Source organism: Silurus meridionalis, chromosome 6, assembly GCF_014805685.1.
Source record: "Silurus meridionalis isolate SWU-2019-XX chromosome 6, ASM1480568v1, whole genome shotgun sequence".
In the NCBI taxonomy this organism is placed as follows: domain Eukaryota; kingdom Metazoa; phylum Chordata; class Actinopteri; order Siluriformes; family Siluridae; genus Silurus; species Silurus meridionalis.
The window spans coordinates 27,681,248-27,703,060 of NC_060889.1; the positions used below are offsets into that span (position 1 = coordinate 27,681,248).

A 21,813-nucleotide genomic window follows, 5' to 3' on the forward strand; every position below is an offset into this window, starting at 1 on the left:
TTTATCTTCTTATTTTGGCTGCTCCCATTAGGGGTCGCCACAGCGGCTCATCCTTCTCCACCCCCCTGTTCTCTACATCTGCCTCTGTCACACCAACTACCTGCATATCTTCCCTCACCACATCCATAAACCTCCTCCTTAGTCTTCCTCTTTTCCTTCTTCTTGGTGGCTCCATCCTCAGCATTCTCCTACTGATATACCCCACGTCACCTCCTCTGCACATGTCCAAACAATCTCAATCACACCTCCCTCGCCTTGTCTCCAAAATGTCCTACATGCGCTGTCCCTCTAATTTCTAATCCTGTCCATCCTCGTCACTCCCAATGAAAACCTCAACATCTTCAGCTCTGCTACCTCCAGCTCCACCTTTTACTCAATGACAATGTCTTTAAACCATACAACATCTCAGGTCTGACCACAGTCCTATAAACTTTCCCTTTCACTCTCACAGATACTCTTCTATCACAAATCACTCCTGCTTCCACTCTTCTCCACCCACTCCACCCTGCCTGCACTCTTTTCTTCACTTCTCTAACACACTCTCCATTACTCTGCACTGTTGACCCTAGGTACCTGAACTCCTCCACCTTCTCCACCTCTTTGCAGCTATTTATAAAAAGGTATTAATACTTTTACTCAAGTATGACTTTCAGGTACTCTTTACACCTCTCATGTAGTGTGCATTCTGTACACACGTTATACAGCCAGCAGGTCTGGCAAGTTTCTACATGGATGTTTCATGAAACATCAGCCAAGAGACTAGATATCAGATCAAGCTTAAAAGTGTTGATTTGAACAAAACATAGGACACTTGGCCTTAAACAGAATCCAAAAATAGACTTCTGCAGACTGATTTGGTCACTTGTATGTTGGACATGGTGAAAATGACTATGTAAACGCTAAACTGAAGCTAAATTTGCTAAGATTTCTATGTTTGCATTAGCAAAGCAGAATCTAGTCCATATATTTTTGATTAAGAAAGAAGAAAAAATGCTGAACTGATGAACATTTGCGTTTGCTATAGTTTGTTTCAACTATCTAAAAATGCTACCTCTTCGGTAAGTGTTTGTGTGAGCTGGGGTGACCTGATTGTCCAGTGACTACCATGTTCACCTCATAGTTCACCTAATAGTTCTATGGGCCGAGGTTTGAAAAGCCGGGTTGCAGTCTGTGTGGAGTTTAGCATGGTCTCATGTTGATTTTCTCCAGGTAAAGAAGTTGGTCTCTAGTTGTTGCTACTGCTGCTGTAGGTGTGAACAAGTGTGTAAATGTGTACAGTATGTGTGTGTGTGTGGGCATGGATTAGCAACTTTAGGGTAAAGACAAAAACTAGCAAACATTGGCTTACTGTAGGTTATTTAGCATTACTTGCTGTTGGCCACACCATTGTTGCTTTGTTAATTACGCAACTAATTACAGATGCCAAAATGTCAAAGAATTAGCCCAAATTTTACATTCTACATGATGTCATGAGTCCTTATAATTCCCATAGTGACCACATGCTCCTGCTTAGACCTTATTCCTCTCTTTGCTTTGGAAGTGGTCCATTATCCCTGATTGTGAGAACCTGTATATTGTTTCCCCTTCGATTAGTTTGTACCCTTTTAGTTTAGCGAATATCACGTTGTTAGCTTGCGCCGATTCCGAGCTGCCACATTATGCATCGTTGCCCTTCCTGTCTTGTTTACTTTATTGAAAGATTATCCTGCACTTAAACCTGGCTGCATGGGTTTAGACCCCCCGGCGTGGTCAGCAGTTCGGATTCTTACACACGCCCTTAATAAACCTCATGCCAAGCTCATGCATTTTCGTCCTGTCTCCAGCCTGACTGAACTACAGACGCTAAGGCAAGCAGTAGCATGATTATGCCCGGCAGCCAAGCTGTGCAAAGCTCAGGAGCAGAAAGAAGAAAAGGGGGGGTCTGGGTAGGGAACTGAAATCAGATGTCTTCATAAAAATGTTCCTTACTGCAATGTTCTTGGGAACAAACAAAGTTTAAGAACTATAAAAAGACAAAGTCCAATACCAGCAGCGACTGTCAAGGCAGTCAGCATCGAGAGCCACTGTGGGAAAATGAAATTATATGCGTCCGTATACGGACTGTTCTCACAGAGTCTGCCTATTGTAAAATGTCATTCTTGTTCAAAGCCAAGCATTATGCAATCGCTTTCCTGGTGTACCACATGGAATGCACGTCTGGTGCCAAGCTGCCCTGACACACCTACTTCGGCTCGTTAAAATACTGAGAGCGCTCTGATTTTTAGGCACAGGTGTGTTCGATTAGGGCCTGAATTTGATTACGCATGACTCTAGGAGCTCTTCCTAGATCCACTGTGCACATTGTACTACCCCCAGAGGACTCTGAGTAGCATATTTGGCTGATTGTATACCGATTTGAAGCGTACAGATTCTCAAACAGCGCCAACAACCAAATTCGAATGTTGCCAGGGAATTTGATGGACACTACCATGTGCGCCAACTACCTTCCGGTTATCTCAACGATCCTGGCATTGTACTTACATACTCTGGCTCCTGCTTGGACTCGAATGCGATATTCTCATGGTTGGAAGGAGCCAGCACCAGAGGATCACCGATTTTAAAGCTGTGGCTCTTCCGCTCTTGTTCACGCCGGATGTCCTCAGCTTTAGGGTGAAGCCGGTAGGCCGGGGGACGCCGACCATTGGAAGGGAAGACATCCGTTGACTGCGCATGTCCAGCTGGTGCCGGTGGACTCGTCGAGTTGCTGCTGGAATAGTCCTCAGGCACCCTGGCACTCACCACTGAAAATCGGACAGAAGAATGCTGAGAAGATGCAAAACACAAACCTGCCAAGCTTTTTTTTCCCCCCTCTAGACAAGAATGTAGGAAACAACACAATCATTGTAGCTTTCTACTTTGTTTCAATCATAGGGTTTGAAAGAAGGAATGAAATTAGGTCTAATTTCGATGTCTGCAATTTCCTCTCCGTTGTTTATCCTCACGTTCATCACCTGCTGTGCACTTAGGGTCCTAAGCTGGGTTGTCGACTGTTAAGAGCCTGCGAAGCCCATTAAGACATGCTTGTGATTTCAGGCTTTATAAATAAACTTGACTAAACAGAAAGTGTGCCAAAGTGCTGCGCTAGAGTCCAGAAGGAAAAAGGGATTTCGGGAGACGAGAGAGAAGGGTTTTTAAGCTCTGGGACTTGCCCAAAAGAAGTACAAACATGGAGAAGTTCAACTGTTAAGCATTGTGAAGATTTTCAACCACAGTTCCAGCCACTTTCAGGTTCCGTACCTAGCATTTGGAGAAGTCAAAAACTTTGCCTGGTGATCAAAAACAAATGGAGCTAGCTTTTTAAATCATACTGAATGTAGAATTTAAGTTAGTACTAAAAGCAAAGCATGTACATTTACGGCATTTGGCAGACGCCCTTATACACTTACATCAGAGCAGTTGAGGGTAAAGGGCCTTGCTTCAAGGACCTAGCAGTGCAAGTTTGGTCGTGCTGGGACTTGATTTCATGACCTTCTGATCCATGGCCTTAACCACTGTTCTACCAAATCCCCGTTTCTAGGCATAGGCAAACTAGTCGGTTGCCTAGAGTGCAACCAGCAGGGGGGGTGCCAGTGATCACCCTCTGCCTCGCCACAGTCCTCCATTAAATTTATGTACCTGTTTTTCTTTTGAACTGTAATATACTGTACATGTTTACATATTTGAATTCAGGCAATTTTGCAATGATTATTAAACAAGTTTAACCTTTTTATAGAAGTTTATGAATGATTTGTATAGTGTGGGGGTGGAGCATTGTGCTGGGATGGTGGAGCCACTGGTGGGGTCTTGCCTAGTGTCCAAAAAGGGCTAGAAACGGCCCTGGGTGCTAATCGTGCTCAATTTAAATCCATTAGAATGTGATTGTTTGATTACTATCACACTAACCATATGTTCAGTTTCTATCCTGAGCATTTGACTTTAACAATTATGGAAATGAAGGAAGATATTTATTAGTTTAGCACATATTTATCAAATTTGAACACTTTTTTTGGTGTTTCAAATTTAATGCTTGGTGCAAAAGTGAAGGTTATATTCTACCATATATGTTTGTAAAGCTTGATTATACTATACTATATTCTCTCAATTTCATAATTAAGTAACTCTACATAATGGTTAGACTAAAACTACTAAGATTAATAATGCTGAAATTATTGCAGAATACTAAGTAATGCTAGAGGATACTGGTGTAAAGCTGTTTTAATTCAAAAATAAGGCTGGCCTAAGCTAAATATCTCAAAGATTTCGCACCACCACCCCATGCAAACGTCATCCGTACATTATTAATCAGGCAACCAATAGAAACCAGAGAATGTAAATTAGTAGTGAAAATAAATCAGTTCACCCTCCAGTTACTAGATATCGTGATCATGAAATACCAAATTACTCAGAATTCTCAGGCAAAAAACAATAATCTTATGACAATAATACAAGTGTACAAAATACACTTTATGGCCAAAAGTATTGGAACACCAGACTTTTCCCAGCCATATGTGGTTCTTTCCCAAACTGTGGTTGCATGAAATCTTCTCTTCACTTGAACTAGGAGACCTGTTCCAACATGACGATACCACTGTGCACTAAGCCATCTCCATGAAGATGTTCAACACTGTTCATGGGTGCACCCCAGACCCCCCTCACCTCACCTACATCAGTGTGTGTGTCTGAATGAGCACAAATTTCCACAAGCACAGTCCAAATAAAATGAAGTAGAGGATATTATAACATCAAAATGGGAATAAATGCGGTATGGGACGTTCGGAAAAAGCATGTGGTGTCAGGTGTCCACAAAATTTTGTCCATATAGTGTATATGGTACAATTGTTCTTGTCATGAAACATGTTTTGCTTTCTATAAATACTTTATACATTACCTTATACTATACTTTCTACTATACTTCCTATTATATATTCTACTATACGCTATACTTTATTCTATACTGTCTATTATATATTCTACTCTATACTTTATTCTATACTTCCTATTATATATATTCTACTATACTCTATACTTTATTCTATACTTCCTATTATATATATTCTACTATACTCTATACTTTATTCTATACTTCCTATTATATATATTCTACTATACTCTATTCTATACTGTCTATTATATATTCTACTCTATACTTTATTCTATACTTCCTATTATATATATTCTACTATACTCTATACTTTATTCTATACTTCCTATTATATATATATTCTACTATACTCTATACTTTATTCTATACTTCCTATTATATATATTTTACTATACCCTATACTTTATTCTATACTGTCTATTATATATTCTACTCTATACTTTATTCTATACTTCCTATTATATATATTCTACTATACTCTATACTTTATTCTATACTGTCTATTATATATTCTACTCTATACTTTATTCTATACTTCCTATTATATATATTCTACTATACTCTATACTTTATTCTATACTTCCTATTATATATATTCTACTATACTCTATACTTTATTCTATACTTCCTATTATATATATATTCTACTATACTCTATACTTTATTCTATACTTCCTATGATATATATTTTACTATACCCTATACTTTATTCTATACTGTCTATTATATATTCTACTATACTCTATACTTTATTCTATACTCCTATTATATATATATTCTATACTCTATACTTTATTCTATACTTCCTATGATATATATTTTACTATACCCTATACTTTATTCTATACTGTCTATTATATATTCTACTATACTCTATACTTTATTCTTTACTTTATATTATATATTCTACTATACTCTATACTTTATTCTATACTGTCTATTATATATTCTACTATACTCTATACTTTATTCTATACTTTATTCTATATATTCTACTATACTCTAAACTTGATTTTATACTTTATTATATAGTCTACTATACTCTATACTTGATTCGATACTTTAAACTATACTGTAAAGTATAGTATACAGTATATACTTTATTACATACTTTCAACTTTATATTGTACATTTTACTTCAGTATATACATGTACTTTTCTTTATATTATACTTTATACTATGCTATAAAATTTCTACTTTATACTGCATTATACAATATACTGTATATCGTCCTTTCAATGATACTTTATAATTTACTTTATAGTATACTATGTACTATACTTTAAACTTTACACTATATACTGATTAAAACATTGGCCTTTGGCCCAGAAAGTTAGGAGTTCAAATCACAAGCTGCCCCTTGTCATTTTCAATAAGGACGTCTGCCATATACATTTAAAATGTGAAATTTATATAGGGTTTAAAAAAAAATAAAAAATGAAGAAAAGTGTGCTCCATGCACAACTTCGAATCATGGAAGTGTCGATATTGATCTGTCGCTGTTTTGCAGGAACACACTTATATGTATGATGCTCATATCTCGGTAATATTCAGATTTCCCAAATAAACTGAACACACACTTGATAACTTGGAATGATGACTGTATGGATCCTAACAGACTGTGCACACACACACACACATGCAGAACGAACATTTATACATTTTAATACAAAAAAGAATTAAATAAAGCAGACAAGCCTATCAGCTCCAAATGTTCATTTTTGGCCAAATTTACTATAGATAGACTGATAGACTGTGCGTCTCTCTCTCTCTCTCTCTCTCTCTCTCTCTCTCTCTCTATTGGAACATCCACGTGATCTATAAAACGTCCATGCAGATGCTGTCACCGTCCTATTCGTATTAAAGATATGTCACACTGGGAGTAAAATTGTACCAATGGTCCATGTCACGAGCGAAAATGAATTTCCCTGTATATTATTCAATTTATTTATGCATGCACATTTTTGGGGAAAGGTGCAAAAGGTGCGCACTTAACAGGAAACCCCTAAGACTGACCAGTGTGGTACCGTTCGCATTAAAATACTCAGAGATGTGACAGGGGAGGACGGATGGATAGATGGATGGATGGATAGACGGATAGGGGAATGCGCGTGCGTCTTGGTCCTAGAAATTCAGCTTCAGCTCAAGTGCATGCATAATGTTCTTTTATTTTCAAATAGCATTGAGGTGATATCGCACACTCAATCACGCGCACATCTTTTTTGCGTGATATATATAATATATAGCACGCAAATATAATATATATACCATATATAAATATCAAATAATTATAACTGGAAAAAAAAAATGCAAAGTGGCGTACCTGGTCGCGCGCTGACCGGTGGAGGTGCGGTCTGGTTCACGCACACCCCGCGGCCCTCCAGCAGGGCGTGCAGGGGCCTCGGCTCGCCCGCCCGGTGTCTGCAGACCAACCCCGCGCCGCAGCGCCGCGTATAGACGCCGCACGCGCGGCCCTCGGACAGCGCGCACGTCACGCAGCAGCCGCAGCCCGGCTCGCGCACCCGCTCCGTGCAGTCCTCGGGCACGGGGTCGCACAGCGTCCGCGCGCCGGCGTCGCAGGGCTCGCAGTGGATCACCGCGCCCACGGCCGAGCCCAGGCGCGCCACCGCGGCCAGGCTCACGGACACGAGCAGCGAGCGGAGCGCGGCCACCATGCTCACGGAGACGGATGGTGGCGGTGGCGGTGGTAGTGGGGAGGGGGTGAGTGGGGGGAAAAAAAAAAAAAAAAAAAAAAAAAAAAAAAGAAGAAGCTAAAGCAAATAATACTATTATTTCTAATAATAATAATTTTAGGTGTAATTATAATAAGAAGAACTTAAAAAATGAATATTATTAAAAAAAATAATAATAATAGTAATTAATAATGCCCCAAAAAGATGCCCACGTGAGACGCGCGTTTTTAAATGGAAAACTTCTCTCTATATATAGACGCTGAGATCTGGGGTCACGCCCCCTTTCATGAATAATGCAGCATCGGCGTGTGCGTGACGTCACTCCCCGTCTGGGTTCAGGACGTGTTAGAGAAGGCTGAGGGTCGCTTCATAACTATATCAAATATTACAAATAAATAAATAGTTATGAAGCGACATTCAGTCTTTATTTTTTAATGTGTTTACTTACCACTCATACAACTCATTTTGTTTTATATATACATTTACATCAATATATTCTTCCCCACAAGATTCTTAGATTTATGTCAATGCACCAGCTTCATGAACATCTGCTTCCCATGGGCTGGAGTGGAAGATCTTGAGTGAACCTCTGACCACAACCTTATTAGAATGAATTTTCCGTTTGGGCATGGGAGGCCGCTCAGGATCACATTGTCATGCTGGAAGAGGTCTCCGAATTCGAGCGAATCTGAATCCAGAGACCTTCTGTACAATTGTGTGCAATTAAAAAGTTGGCCAAAATGGATGTCCAAATACTTTTGACCGTACGTTGTGGATGTTTCGGTGATGACGCGAATCCACAAATCGTTTATCTGAGATATCGCACCTGATGGTTGGAGTGCGATTTGGCTTAAATGTGGTAACGATCAAGACTTGATAGACCAGCTGATGGAAACCATATCTACATGGAGCTTGCATGATATATATAATATACACCATACTGGAGAGGTGAGGAGGCCTGAGGTGCAGTTCACAATCATCCTGTTCAATACGGTTGAGATCAGAGCTCTATGGCAGGGCAATCAAGATCTTCCTCTCCAAATCATGTCAAGCAGATCTTCTTCATGGAGCTCACTTTGTGCACATTGCCATGCTGGAACAGGTTTGAGTTTACAGGTTTATTCCGCGACCATAGATGATGTACGGTGGTGTTCCTCCAGCTTATGGCAGAGAAGGTCAGGTGTTCCAATACTTTTGTCCAAATAGTGTAAATACAAATGAAATGATGTTGTATAACATAAAAACATTAAGCTGCAGCCATTGTCCCTGATTTGATCTTGAACCTGTGAAATACTTTCTTCAGGGTTCTCTGGTTTCTTCCCACCTTCTAAAAACAAGCAGGTAGACACCAAGCTGTCCTGGGGTTCGACTCACAAGATCCACCGTTCAACCACAACCATTAGAAGATGACTGAATGAATTAACGAATGAATAAAGCCATAAAAAGAACCGTAAGAGAACATTGCTCTTCCATTGGAGACCACTCTGTACAGCTTGGGATGGTTCCACATGAAGATCAATGATGTTTGCTTTTAAGTCTGGTTCCTCTCAAGGTTTCTCCATGAGGAAGATGTGTTTCTTCACATGATCTTTATGTGGAACCATCCCAAGCTGTACAGAGTGGTCTCACTCTATGGTGTGTGGTGATAGGAGCTCACCATCAGATGCAGCAGTGATGCTCACAGGTGCCCATACACTATAGGGGCAAAAGTTTGTGGACACCGGAGCAAAAGACTGTGCATTTTTCACACTATTGCTGTTATAATAAGCTTCACTCTTCTGAGAAGATGCTCCACTAGATTCCGTGCACCTTCAGACACAAGATCAGGTTCTGATGTAAGTGAGCGGTTTTCAAATTCATCTCAATAGGGTTGGGGGAAGAACCACAGCAGGCTGGGTCCCAATATCTTTGGACATTCGGCGAACTCGCTGCTGTGTTTAGACAGACAGACAGAGAGACAGAAAGACTGTCCCACAGAGACGCATGATCAGAGTGAGATCTTGGAATCTGAAGGCCAAGGAGGTCAACATCTTGAACATGTTCCTCAAACCGTTCCTGAACAATTCTGTACAGTGATATCCTGCTTTAAGAGGACACTGGTATTATGGGATACCGTTGTCATGAAGGGGTGTAACTCTGATCAGTCATTTCTGAACGCAATGAGTTTTGTCCTTCACTGGACCACTTGTTGTTGAAACTCCTCACTGAAAACCAGGAACAACCCCTCAAGCCCCGAGATCATCAAGATAATCAGGGTTATTCGTGCCATCTGTAAGAGTTTTTCGAATGTTGTGAGTTAAAAAAAAAAAGTCCATTGCCATGTTTTTGCATACACATCTATACACGCAATATGGGCAAAAGTATTGGGACACTTTTTTTTTTTTTTTTTACCCGAACGCGATTCTTCCTTGTGCATCTTATCATCAACTACCGCTATCAAGGCTTGAGCGTTCATACGACGTTCACACACTCCAAACACCAGCGAATACTCAAGGTCTCAGAAACGAGCCTTCACCAAAACCTCAGTCAAAAAAACAGTCCATTGTGTGATCAAAAGTATTCCGACACTTTTTTTTTTTTTTTTTTTTTGACGATTAGCGCAAAGTCAGGAGCACACAATGGTGCAGGACGAGTTCGGATGCAGTATTATCGAATATTTTCGCCTTTGTTCGAAGTAGGAGACCCAAACTTGTTCTAGCTTGATGATGCTCCAGTGATTTTGAGTGGTCTTCTATGCTCAAATGGCCAATTTATTCTAATAGGGTCAAGGTCGAGGTCATTCACTCAGGATCTTCCACTCCAACCCAAGTGAAGCATATCTTCATGGAGCTGGCTCGTGTACTGTCATAAATATATACGGAATATACAATATATACTGGTATATGTGGTATATTTGATGTGTACTTTCACATACAGGCCTTTTCTCATCTAACCCTCATTTACACTGAAAATTGGAAGATTACTGTATGCTGCAGCGGGAAATCAGACCCGTTCTTGGCTCCCGAACGTAAACAAAACAACACATTGTAAAAGAACAGGGAAGAAAAAACAACAATTACATTTTATTAGGTTATTACTGTGCTTGGCGTTTCGCTGTCTGACTGTGGCCCTACCCCTGTGTAACCTCGACCTGCGGTTTTCATTTCCCAGAACAGGAGGCGCATGCGTTTACGCACAGCATGATGCAGCGTTTTCTCTAATGCGTACGATTTGGCGGGTCAGAACGTTCCTGAAACTTTTTCATGACTAGAGTTTGATATTTCAGAACGAGGAAAAACGCGATTTAAGGACAGCACTGTGTGACTATGCGAATGATAACTATTATGATTATTATTAAATGTAATTCATTTATTTATTCGTTTTCACTAAAATACATTTCATTCATATGCCACCTTTCTTACTTGTTGCTCCCGCCATTGCGCAATAAAAAATGTAAATATTTGCATTTTTAATTGATTTATTTTGTATTTTTCTGTGCAATATTTTTTAGATTTTATCTTTATTTATTAATTTATTATTATTATTTTTTAATGTGCAACTTGTGAAGCTTCTATCACCAAAACAAATTCCCTGTAAGTGCAAACATACTATAAATAAAGCTCTTTCTGATTCTGATTTTAAACCTGAAGTGGGTGTGGCCTAAACCAGGAGATCGTTTTTCCCACTAAAACTCATGGGAATAACAGATAACATTGCAAAAGAAGCTAAACAAACAAAACTAATACAGAAATGTCAGTATGGTGTGTGCATCCTGGCTCTGACGGTTCCTCAGCTACATCACTGAAGAAACCTGGACTATTCTTAAATCACACAGGCCTCACTTCTGTTGGTAGAAGAAGAAGAATATCCTTTATTTGTCACATATATATATATATATATATATATATATATATATATATATATATATATATATATATATATAATAGCTCAGTGAAATTCTTTCTTCGCGTATCCCAGCTTGCTCGGAAGCCAGGGGTCAGAGCGCAGGGTCTGCCGTGATACCATGCCACCCTGGAGCATAGAGGGTTGAGGGCATTGCCCAAGGACCCAAGAGTGGCAGCTTGGCGACCTGGTCTTGACTCCCCGACCTTCTGATCAGTAGCCCAGCTCCTTAAACTTCTGATCAGATGTTCATGCGTTCATATCCAACCAACACTGCAACTGCTGGGAACTTGAGCAAGTCCCTTAACTTTCAACTGTTTAGTTGGAAGTCGTTCTGAAAAAGGGTATCCGCCAAATGCAGTGAAAATGTAAATGTTAAGCACTGCTATCAAACAAGTAGGATGATTGAAAACCACCTTGAGCCTGACCAGGCAATTACTAAGGATGGGGTTGTGGTAGTTTAGTGGTTAAGGCATTGGACTTTGGACCCAATGGTCACGAGTTCAATCCAAGCTCCTGGGCCCCTGAGCAAGTCCCTTACCCCCAAAGCTACTCAGTATAAATGAGATAAATATAAGCTGCTAAATGTAATGTATGAAAAAAACAAAGGGTGTCTGGAAATAGCTGTTAATTTAAGGCCAAGTGATTAACATGGGCTTTGTTTGTCCTGTGAGCTTCATATGCCCAGTATCTGCCAAACATGGATCCTATTCATATCAAATAACACACTTGTATCCAGTCCCACCTAAGAATTAACGATATGGATAGAGTATTGCCTTAAAAGGGTGAAGGTTACTGGTGCATTTTGTACAGAAATGATGGCTTGAGGTTTGAATTCTGGGATAATTTATTACACTCAACGATGAAAATTCCAAACCGGGCATCGTATCCTGTGTAACATGCAACTGTTATTCATTTTGTGACCCTCCAAACAGCTGCTTCGTGGATTGGGATAGAAGGGGAACTGATGGTTTCAAAGCACGAAACTGCATCGGAACAAGGCAGCTGAGATCATATTGGTCACGCTGTACTGGGAATATCCGTATATTTACTAATGCTTCATTTTGGAGAATTATTTCCCCACAAATGTTCGCTGTTCGGGACCATAAAGTCGACATGTCAACATCATCTGGCTTTATTAATCATTCGACGTCGCTGCGGTGCGAGCAGACGACACTCCCTGCCTGCCTATAATTCTTATTCTTCTTATTATTCATGCCAAAAACTTGCTTTTCCCACAAGTCCTCCATTTATAGGTTCGGGGGTAAAAAAAACAACAACAGGAAGTTGAATGAATGTTGCGAAATTCTCGACAGGATTTTCAGTGATATTTCTAGAATGACCAGTGAATTTGTAACCATATAGCTATAACTATATATGCTATCGCTATAAGTAAACATAAGCATGCCCCGGTTTGTCCTTGTTCCGTTAGCATGTTTCGTGTATTAGCGAATTAGCCGCAACACTCTTACTTATTTACGAAACCTTGTAAAATAACACGCTATTGTCATTCAATTACAAGAGCTAAATCCAACTGTGGAATCTCCCTTATGCTAGCTAGACTCTCGAGCTGTGAGGAGAGCTGTTGTAGGGCAGGTCAACTTGTCATCAAAAGGACATTGCCAGGTCCTGACCTGGGAGGTTTGAATTGAATTGTTTAAAACACTATGCCAAGCTTGCGTTGTAATCATTTTGCATAGTGAGATCACACGGTTGGAAAGTTCTCCAGACAGCTGTTTGGGTTACTCATCTCTGACTGTGTGCCCACGTCAGTGTAACTTCTACTAGTGGTTTTTAATTTTTCCAAAACTGGAGGTTCATGCACAGTGTGAGGCAGCATTTCCAAAATCCCGTGCATCAGATGATTCCAAGTTAGGAAACTTTCCATGGGAACTTCATCTGGGGAATTTTCAAGTACTGAGTTAGTTGGTTTTTATACCACGATGTAAACCAGGAATTTATGAGAATTTATGGGAATTGATGAGAAATTTTGGGAAATTTATATAAACTGTATCAAAGACTATACTGGCAAAAGTTTTCAGACACCCTTTTAAAATGTACGGTGTGTGCTTTTTGAGGTTTGCATTCCACTTTTGGTGCCAGTTTGCTCTTGTGAGGTGAGGAGGCCTGAGGTGCAATCAGCGTTCACATTTTACTGTTCAATAGGGTTGAGATCAGAGCTTTATAGCGGGGCAATCAAGATCTTCCTCTTTGAACAATGTAAAGCAGATCTTCATAGAGCTCACTTTGTGCATTGTTATGCTGGAACAGGTTTGGGTTTCCAGATAAAGAATGATAAATGTACAAAATTGTAAAGACGATGTACGCTCGTGTGCCTCCAGCTTTGTGGTAACAGTTTAGAGAAGAAACACATATAGCAGAAAAGTGTCAGGTGTCCCAATACTTTTGTCCATATAGTGTATTTAAACAAACATAAACATTTTGTTTGGTCATAAGCAGACATGAAAATCTAACTAATACAGATTTGAACAAATGGCTATTATTTTTCTTTGATTTTATTGTAAGTAGAACAATTGTAGATATTTCTTGATAGATATTTTACAATATTACAGTTTTCACAAAAAGAATATATGGCTTAAGCTAGCTGGCCTCATAAATTGTCAATAAAATAGTGCTAGCTTACTTTTAGTTTATCTGTCGATAAAATATATTTACTCAAAGATACAATATATTTACCCATAATATCAAAACTCAAAATATTCAAAACTTGAATGGATGTGATTTTCTGACTCAAATGTGTGCATGTGATTGATGAATGTGCTCTAGCGTTAGCCGCTAGACACTTCCTGGTTATCGGCTAACGCTAACGCTATTGATTATTTAATGTTTTACGTCCAGCTTCAATATTTTCTCTTAGAAGGAGAATCCTGACAATTATCCACACATCGAGGGAGTAAATAAATAAATGAAGGATGGAAGGAATGAAGATATTTGATAAAGTCTGCTGAAATAAATAGAACAGTTAAGTAGATCATGTCTATAGAAAATAAAATATTAAATGTAAAACACACACACACACACACACACACACACACACACACACACACACACACACACACACACACATACCCAAAAGGGGCCTAACAAATGTAAACTATTCATTTCTTTCCATTTATTTATTTTTATTTAATCAATTTAATTTGTGTCAATTGAATTGATTACTCACTTAATCAATATAATAAAACAAGTGTTATGCATTTATTTGATTTATTCTATTTTAATAAAATATTATTATATATAATATTTCACCAAGCCAGCATTTTATTTAAATTGTTTTAAAAATTTCAACTATTAATCACAAATATGAATAATAATAAAATGTGTTCATAAAAAAATGAAAAGCAATTTGTTTTGCATTTCTTCTTCTTAATCGTACCGGAATTGTACCGACTTAAAAAACTAGTGTACCGTTACACAACTAATAAACACACATATAAATGATTGGAACTATAGTTAAAGTTGGTGTAAGTAGACGTGTTGAGGATCTGCTTATTAAAAATTTAACATTTTGTTTTATGTTTGATCAAAGAAACAAAATTAAGTATGTGCAGGTAGAAATTCAACTAAAATTGTATTAAATCTAATTGTTTTAACCAAAATGATCCTGCAAGAGTTTTTCCTTGTTATAATTTTGTAAATTCACAGTTTATTTCTGTTAATTCCCATATATATTCCCATGGAAAGTTTCCCATCTTGAAAATTTCCGGAATTTTTCATCCTAGCTTCTTCATGATTATAGTAAGATGCATCCAAAGCTGTCTTCTTGTTAGCATGGGTCTGCACCATGAAACGAAAGCTGTAAGTGAGGACTGATGAAGCACAATGGACCCTTATTATTTTGAGCTTTGTCTTCATCTCATTTGTCTTTTTCTCAGAAGTGAGTGTGTGTTTTGTGGCTCGGAGTTCACATGACGCTGAATAGCTGCAGAGCAGAGTGAGATGGAAAGCCGCAAGCTTGGTTTCGGTTTGGTTCCAGGAGCTGACACTGGAGAAAGTGGATCGCCTTTTTGCCCTTTTTGAAGCGGTTTGTGGATTCGCAGGAAAAGGGCCCGAGAGCAGCAGCATTCCCAACAACTTTGGTCCTTCCCAGTAGGAACTATTAGAAAAAATAGAAAAAGTAAGCATGGCAAATTGGCCCCCAATTGGGTATTGGGACGCTGAGGGACCAGGGATAAGACTTGGCATCACACATTGCTAACTGCAATTCTTTCTCTGCAATTATCACCATTTACCCGAAGTATAATCTGGCCAGATCTGTTGGAACTGTAAAAAGAGGACACAAGTAGTCCATATAAGTTCAGCCCTATTCTTAATCCACAAAGACATGATAATACGAAAGAAAGGTTCTTTATACTGTACTTGTCACATGTACTTTTTACAGAGAAGTGAAATTTTTTCTTTGCATATCCCTGTGATGTTTGGAAGCTGAGGGTCAGAGCACAGCATCAGCCATGAAACAGCACCCCAGGAGCACAGAAGGTCAAGGGCCTTGCTCATTTGCCTCAAGAGTGGCAACTTGGCAACACCTTGGCTTGAACCCCTAACCAGTAACCCAGAGCCTCAACCACCGATGAAGGACTGGGAATAGTGTAAATGGTGAAGGTGAAGTGTTATGCAACTTATCTATCTATCTATATTATATGGTTACAAGTATGTACCTGACCATCACACCACAATATGATTCTTCTCCAAACTTCAAAGATATAAGCAATACAATGCATGAAATGTCCCTATAGCTTTACGGTTTCAGTTTTCCTACTCTAAACCCGTTCCAGCATGACATTGCTCCTGTGCTCAAAGCGAGCTTCATGAAGATATGGTTGACCAAAGTTGGACAGAGCTTGGACTTCAAAGCTCACTGAACACCTTTTGGGTAAATTGGAACCTTGACCAGACTATATGCCATATAGTTTATGATCTTTATAAACAGCATGACCAAGACAAGATCATATTTTAAATATTAAAGGAGAATAGTGACGTTCATGAAAGATTTGTTCATTTTGAACGAGTTTTTAATGTGACTCAGAAGAGTCACATTAATCTGTTTCCTCAGGAATGTATAAAGTGGCGGACCGCAAGTTTGTTTAGTCTCCGTCTAGCACTTTAAAAATAAAAGATTTTGAAACTTAAAAACATACACAACAATGCCAGGGGTATAAAAAAAGAAACTGGAGTGAGTGTAGTGTCACTGTGCCCACTCGCTCTGTATTGGAAATAAGATTTGTTTTGCGGGAGTATGAAAACGCAAAAGAATCAATAGCGCTAACGATCAGGAAATGGCTAGCGGCTAATGCTGGTGCTATAGATTCAAGATTTGAGATTTTTGTACATAGGTTTATGCAGGATACAACATGCAGTGAAATAAGAAGTTGTAAAATCTTGCATCTTGAATCCACACCTGGTTATTGGCTAATGCTATGGATTCTTTAGCATTTTACGTCCCGCTTCAAAAATTTCTCTTTAGGAGAAAAAGGAGAACAATCCTGACAATTATCCACATACTGAGGGAGTAAATGAATGAAGGAGAGAAGGAATGAAGATATTTGTTAAAGTCTGCTGAAATAAGTAGAACAGTTAAGTAGATCAGATCTTGAAAATGTAATATTAAATGCAAAACACACACACACACACACACACACACACACACACACACACACACACACACACACACATCTTTATTACCCGAATGGGGCCTAACAAATGTAAACTATAGATTTTTTTCCATTTATTTATTTTTATTTAATCAATTTAATTTGTGCCAATTTAATAGATTATTTAATGTAAAAACAAAACAAATAAAACAAGTGTTATGCATTAATTTGATTTATTCTATTTTTATAAAATATTATTTTATATATTATTTTACCAAGCAGGCATTTTATTTAAAATTGCTTATTAAAAATGTAACATTTTGTTTTATTTTTGATCAAAGGAAAAGATGAAGTAAATGACTCAAAAAAAGATTTGTTCATTAGATTCAAAGAATCAAGTCACTAAAATGATCCGATCTTCCCATCACTAATAGACAAATGAAAGTATCAACAGGCCGTGTTTTATGGCACGCAAGCTAATGGTGTCATAAAATTACTTAGTTTTTTAATAAGGTTAGTAGAAATTGAGGAAAATATCTAACTTCTATTATTTGCAGTCTGGAAGTTGGCCCAGGGTCTGAATAATGGGTTTTCCCAATTCAAACTGATATATTGGTGGAAGCCCATGAAGAAAACCTCTGAGTATAAATAAGTCAGTATATCCTGGACGTGCAAGTGAAACTCCACACGCTCGCTGACTTATCTCGGGAGAATTTCGCTCGAGGTCCAGGAAAAACAACAACAGTTCTACAACAGGCACTCCCAACTGAGGTAATATTCACAGAAGATAAGCTCCTGGTATTATTTTCTACTTCATGTACTGTATCTAGTGTTGTGTAAGCTTAAACATCTACCTAATAAAAGAAACGAAATAAGACATCAGGCCGTGTTCTCCAGGTGGAATCCTGCCAAAATCTTTTCATAAGCTAAACAGTTCATTGGAGACTCTCTGGCATAACTTTTCAACTCCTTAATCTGGACATACATTTATACTTTACATTTACAGCGTTTGAGAAAACATCTTTATCCAGTGAGCCTTTAGGGATAAGGGCCTTGCTCAATGTGATCTGATCATTTGAGTGACTCAGTTCTTTGAATCTCTTTCGTCAAAATGAACAAATCTTTTTTGAGCTGTTTATTTTAGTACTTGAATCCTTTAATCACCTTCGTAGCATCTACAGAAGTAACGTCACAAAAGAACGAACGATTCGGACCAGAGGACTCAGGACAATTCTGTTTCCTGTACATAACCTCCAGAGATTTTGCAATGCTTTGCTTCTGAGTCACATTAAAGACTCGTTCAAAATGACTCGTTCTTCTGATTCACTTTAAAGACTCTTTCAAAATGACTCGCTCTTCTAAATCGCATTAAGACTTGTTTAAAATTACTCGCTTTTCTGAATCACATTAAAGACTCGTTCAAAATGACTCGCTCTTCTGAGTCGCATTAAGACTTGTTCAAAATGACTCGCACTTTTGAATAACATTAAAGACTCGTTCAAAATGTCTAATACCTCTGAGTCACATTAAAGACTCACTCAAAATGATTCACTCTTCTAAATCGCTTTAAGGAATTGTTCAAACGGCTCAGTCTTCTGAGTCACATTAAAGACTCGTTCAAAATGACTCACTCTTTTGAATCAAATTGAAGACTTGTTCAAAATGTCTCATTCCTCTGAGTCACATTAAAGACTCGTTCAAAATGACTCGCTCTTCTGAGACGCATTAAGACTCGTTCAAAATGTCTCATCCCTTTGAGTCACAATAAAGACTTGCTTAAAATTACTTGCACTTCTAGATCGCATTAAAGACTTGTTCACTATGTCTTGTTCCTCTGAGTCACATTAATGACTCGCTCAAAATGATTCACTCTTCTAAATCGCATTAAGGAATTGTTCAAACTGACTCAGTCTTCTGAGTCACATTAAAGACTCGTTCAAAATGACTCGCTCTTCTGGGTCGCATTGAGACTCGTTCAAAATGACTCGCTCTTTTGAATAAAATTGAAGACTTGTTCAAAATGTCTCGTTCCTCTGAGTCACATTAAAGACTCGTTAAAAATGACTCGCTCTTCTGAGTCGCATTAAGACTCGTTCAAAATGTCTCGTCCCTTTGAGTCACAATTGGGACTTGCTTAAAATTACTTGCACTTCTAGATCGCATTAAAGACTCGTTCAATGTCTTGTTCCTCTAAATCACATTAAAGACTCGCTCAAAATGACTCGCTCTTCTAGATTGCATGAATTATGTTCAAAATGTCTCGTTCCTCTGAGTCACATTAAAGACTCGCTCAAAATCATCCGCTCTTCTAAATCGCATTAAAGACTCGGTTAAAACGACTCAGTCTTCCGAGTCACATTAAAGACTTGTTCACAATGAACGAATCGTTCATGAAAGAGCCATCGCTAGTAGCTTTGACAGGGCTGGGATTTGTACTCATGACCTTCCAGCATCTCATCTGCTTATCTCCCATCTCACTATAGATCCTGAGCTTCAGCAAACAATTTTCCATCCACATCTTTAGCAACTAATTTTGAATAAAATAGCCAGATCCCCTCAGACCAGCTCCAACAGCTGCAATAAGTCATTTGAATGATTACCTCAGTGATCAATGATTTTTCAGGGAAATAACTTTTTGGAAAACAGAACCCCCCAGTTCTTGGTTTTAGATTAGCTTTTGTGCTGGATCTAAACTAATACTGCTCGCCAAGAAAGTCTTCTTAGAAGAGTCAGAAAATTTATGAAGTTGCTGGCTTTATTGAATCGTGTGTGTCATCTGGCTAAACAATGCTTCAGGAAAAAAAAAAAAGCGATTAAACAGAAAAGGAACTTGGCTCAAGTCAAGACTTAACTTGGGTAAGTCAAGATAAATCTATGTATCACATGAGCATGGAAATCTCATTTTCATATGATGACAGTTGAGAGAGCACATTGTGTAGAAAGTACTCTTGGTCTCAATGGAACATAACAGGACTGTGGTAAATGCTGTGGTAAACTGTTTAGGAAACATCTTTCACAACTGTAACGTTATACTTACTAGTTAGCCTAGCTAAACCAAAGCATTATTTTGATGTTAGATAGCTTTAAGCTTTGGGTTTCCTTTAAATGTAGCTTCAACCCGAGCGATTTTCTGCCGGATTAATTCGAAATGCACAGTAAATCATTGCAGTACTTGTGAAGTGTCTTCATTTGGAATCAGACATGCAGAACCAAAGCATGGAAACTCACTGTGGTCCATGATCTTAAAAAATGCGGAGATGTGGTAAATGGAAGCAATGAATGAAACCCTTTGTGGCTCTGTGTGGTGGAAGTTAACAATATCGCAAACATTTTTCTGACCTAGCATTTGTAACAACATGGAGCGATTACAAAAACCAAGTTAAGGATCCCAGTATGGAAGAAATAGAGTTTTGCTGTCAGCCACAAAATGGTGGTTAGGCCTTTTGCACGGGTTTTGATGGAAACCATTCCACTTGAGGAATGTGTAAAGCACAACAATTCAAAGTCCATCATAACAAAACAAATGTTTGCTTTCCCACTGGGCACTTGAAGTTTTTTCGTTAATAGACCTTCATGTGGTCCGGTGGCCAAAATAAAACTGTGGCAAAGAAATAGAATTTCACTACAGGATACAGATGAATATATAACCCTTATTCTTACAACTTTCATAAACGACTACCAGGTACATTTTTGTGGAAGATTAGATTAGATTCGATTCATCTTTATTGTCATTGGGCAGAATACAAGTACAGGGGCAATGAAAGTTTTCATCTAACCAGTGCAAATAGTAGCAATTGTACAAATTGAGAAGTGCAGATAAATAGGTAAGTATATGTACAACATGCAATATATATGTAAATATATATAGAGCAAATAAATATATTTAAAAAAGCTATAGCATTGAGGAATGTGCAGACACTTCTGAATAAGTTCTTCCAATAAATAGATATAAAGGCTATGGCAGTGATAAATGTGCAAAAGCTGATTCTACCACACCACCACAGAGGATCGTCCGTCTCCATACTACTCTGTCCTCTACATCTGCCTCTTTTAAACCAACCACCTGCATGTCTTCCCTCACCACATCCATTAACCTCCTCCTTGGTCTTCCTCTTTTCCTCCCTCCTGGTGGCTCCATCCTCAGCATTCGCCTACTGATATACACCATGTCCCTCCTCTTCACATGTCCGAACCATCTCAATCTCGCCTCCCTCACCTTGTCTCCAAAACGTCCTACATGGGCTGTCCCTCTAATAAACTCATTTTTAATCATGTCCATCATCATCGTCACTCCCAACAAAAACCTCAACATCTTTAGCTCTGCTACCTCCAGCTCCACCTCCTGTCTTTTACTCAGTGCCACTGTCTCTAAACCATACAACATCGCAGGTCTCATCACAGTCCTATAAACTTTCCCTCTCACAGATACTCTTATACTCTTCCTGCTATCACTCTTCTCCACCCACTCCACCCTGCCTGCACTCTTTTCTTCACTTCTCTAACACACTCTCCATTACTTTGCACTGTTGACCCCTGCCACATGAACTCCTCCACCTTCTCCACTTCTTCTCCCTGCCCAGAAAGGGCAGCTTGGTGTGGCTGGTATTTGAACCCATGACCTTGGGACCCAATAACCACTAAGCTACCACCTGCCTATTTCTCAGTCTTGAAAAGGACTAATTGCTTTCGATCGCTAGATATAGCTAATATGTAAGTAAATAGTGG

At 38.7% G+C, this 21,813-nt stretch overlaps 1 protein-coding gene across 1 annotated transcript in view; it reads right to left on the minus strand.

Annotated features, from left to right (window-relative positions):
* Positions 1-7,644, minus strand: part of LOC124387769 (insulin-like growth factor-binding protein 3) — an 18,997-nt gene extending 11,353 nt beyond the window's left edge. The window contains exons 1-2 of the mRNA XM_046852325.1: positions 7,225-7,644; positions 2,521-2,780 (exon numbers count right to left, since the gene is read on the minus strand). Of these exons, the coding sequence (XP_046708281.1) occupies positions 2,521-2,780; positions 7,225-7,576 (612 nt within the window). The 5' untranslated portion in view covers positions 7,577-7,644. The remainder of the gene's footprint in view (positions 1-2,520; positions 2,781-7,224) is intronic.
* Positions 7,645-21,813: the final 14,169 nt, after the last annotated feature.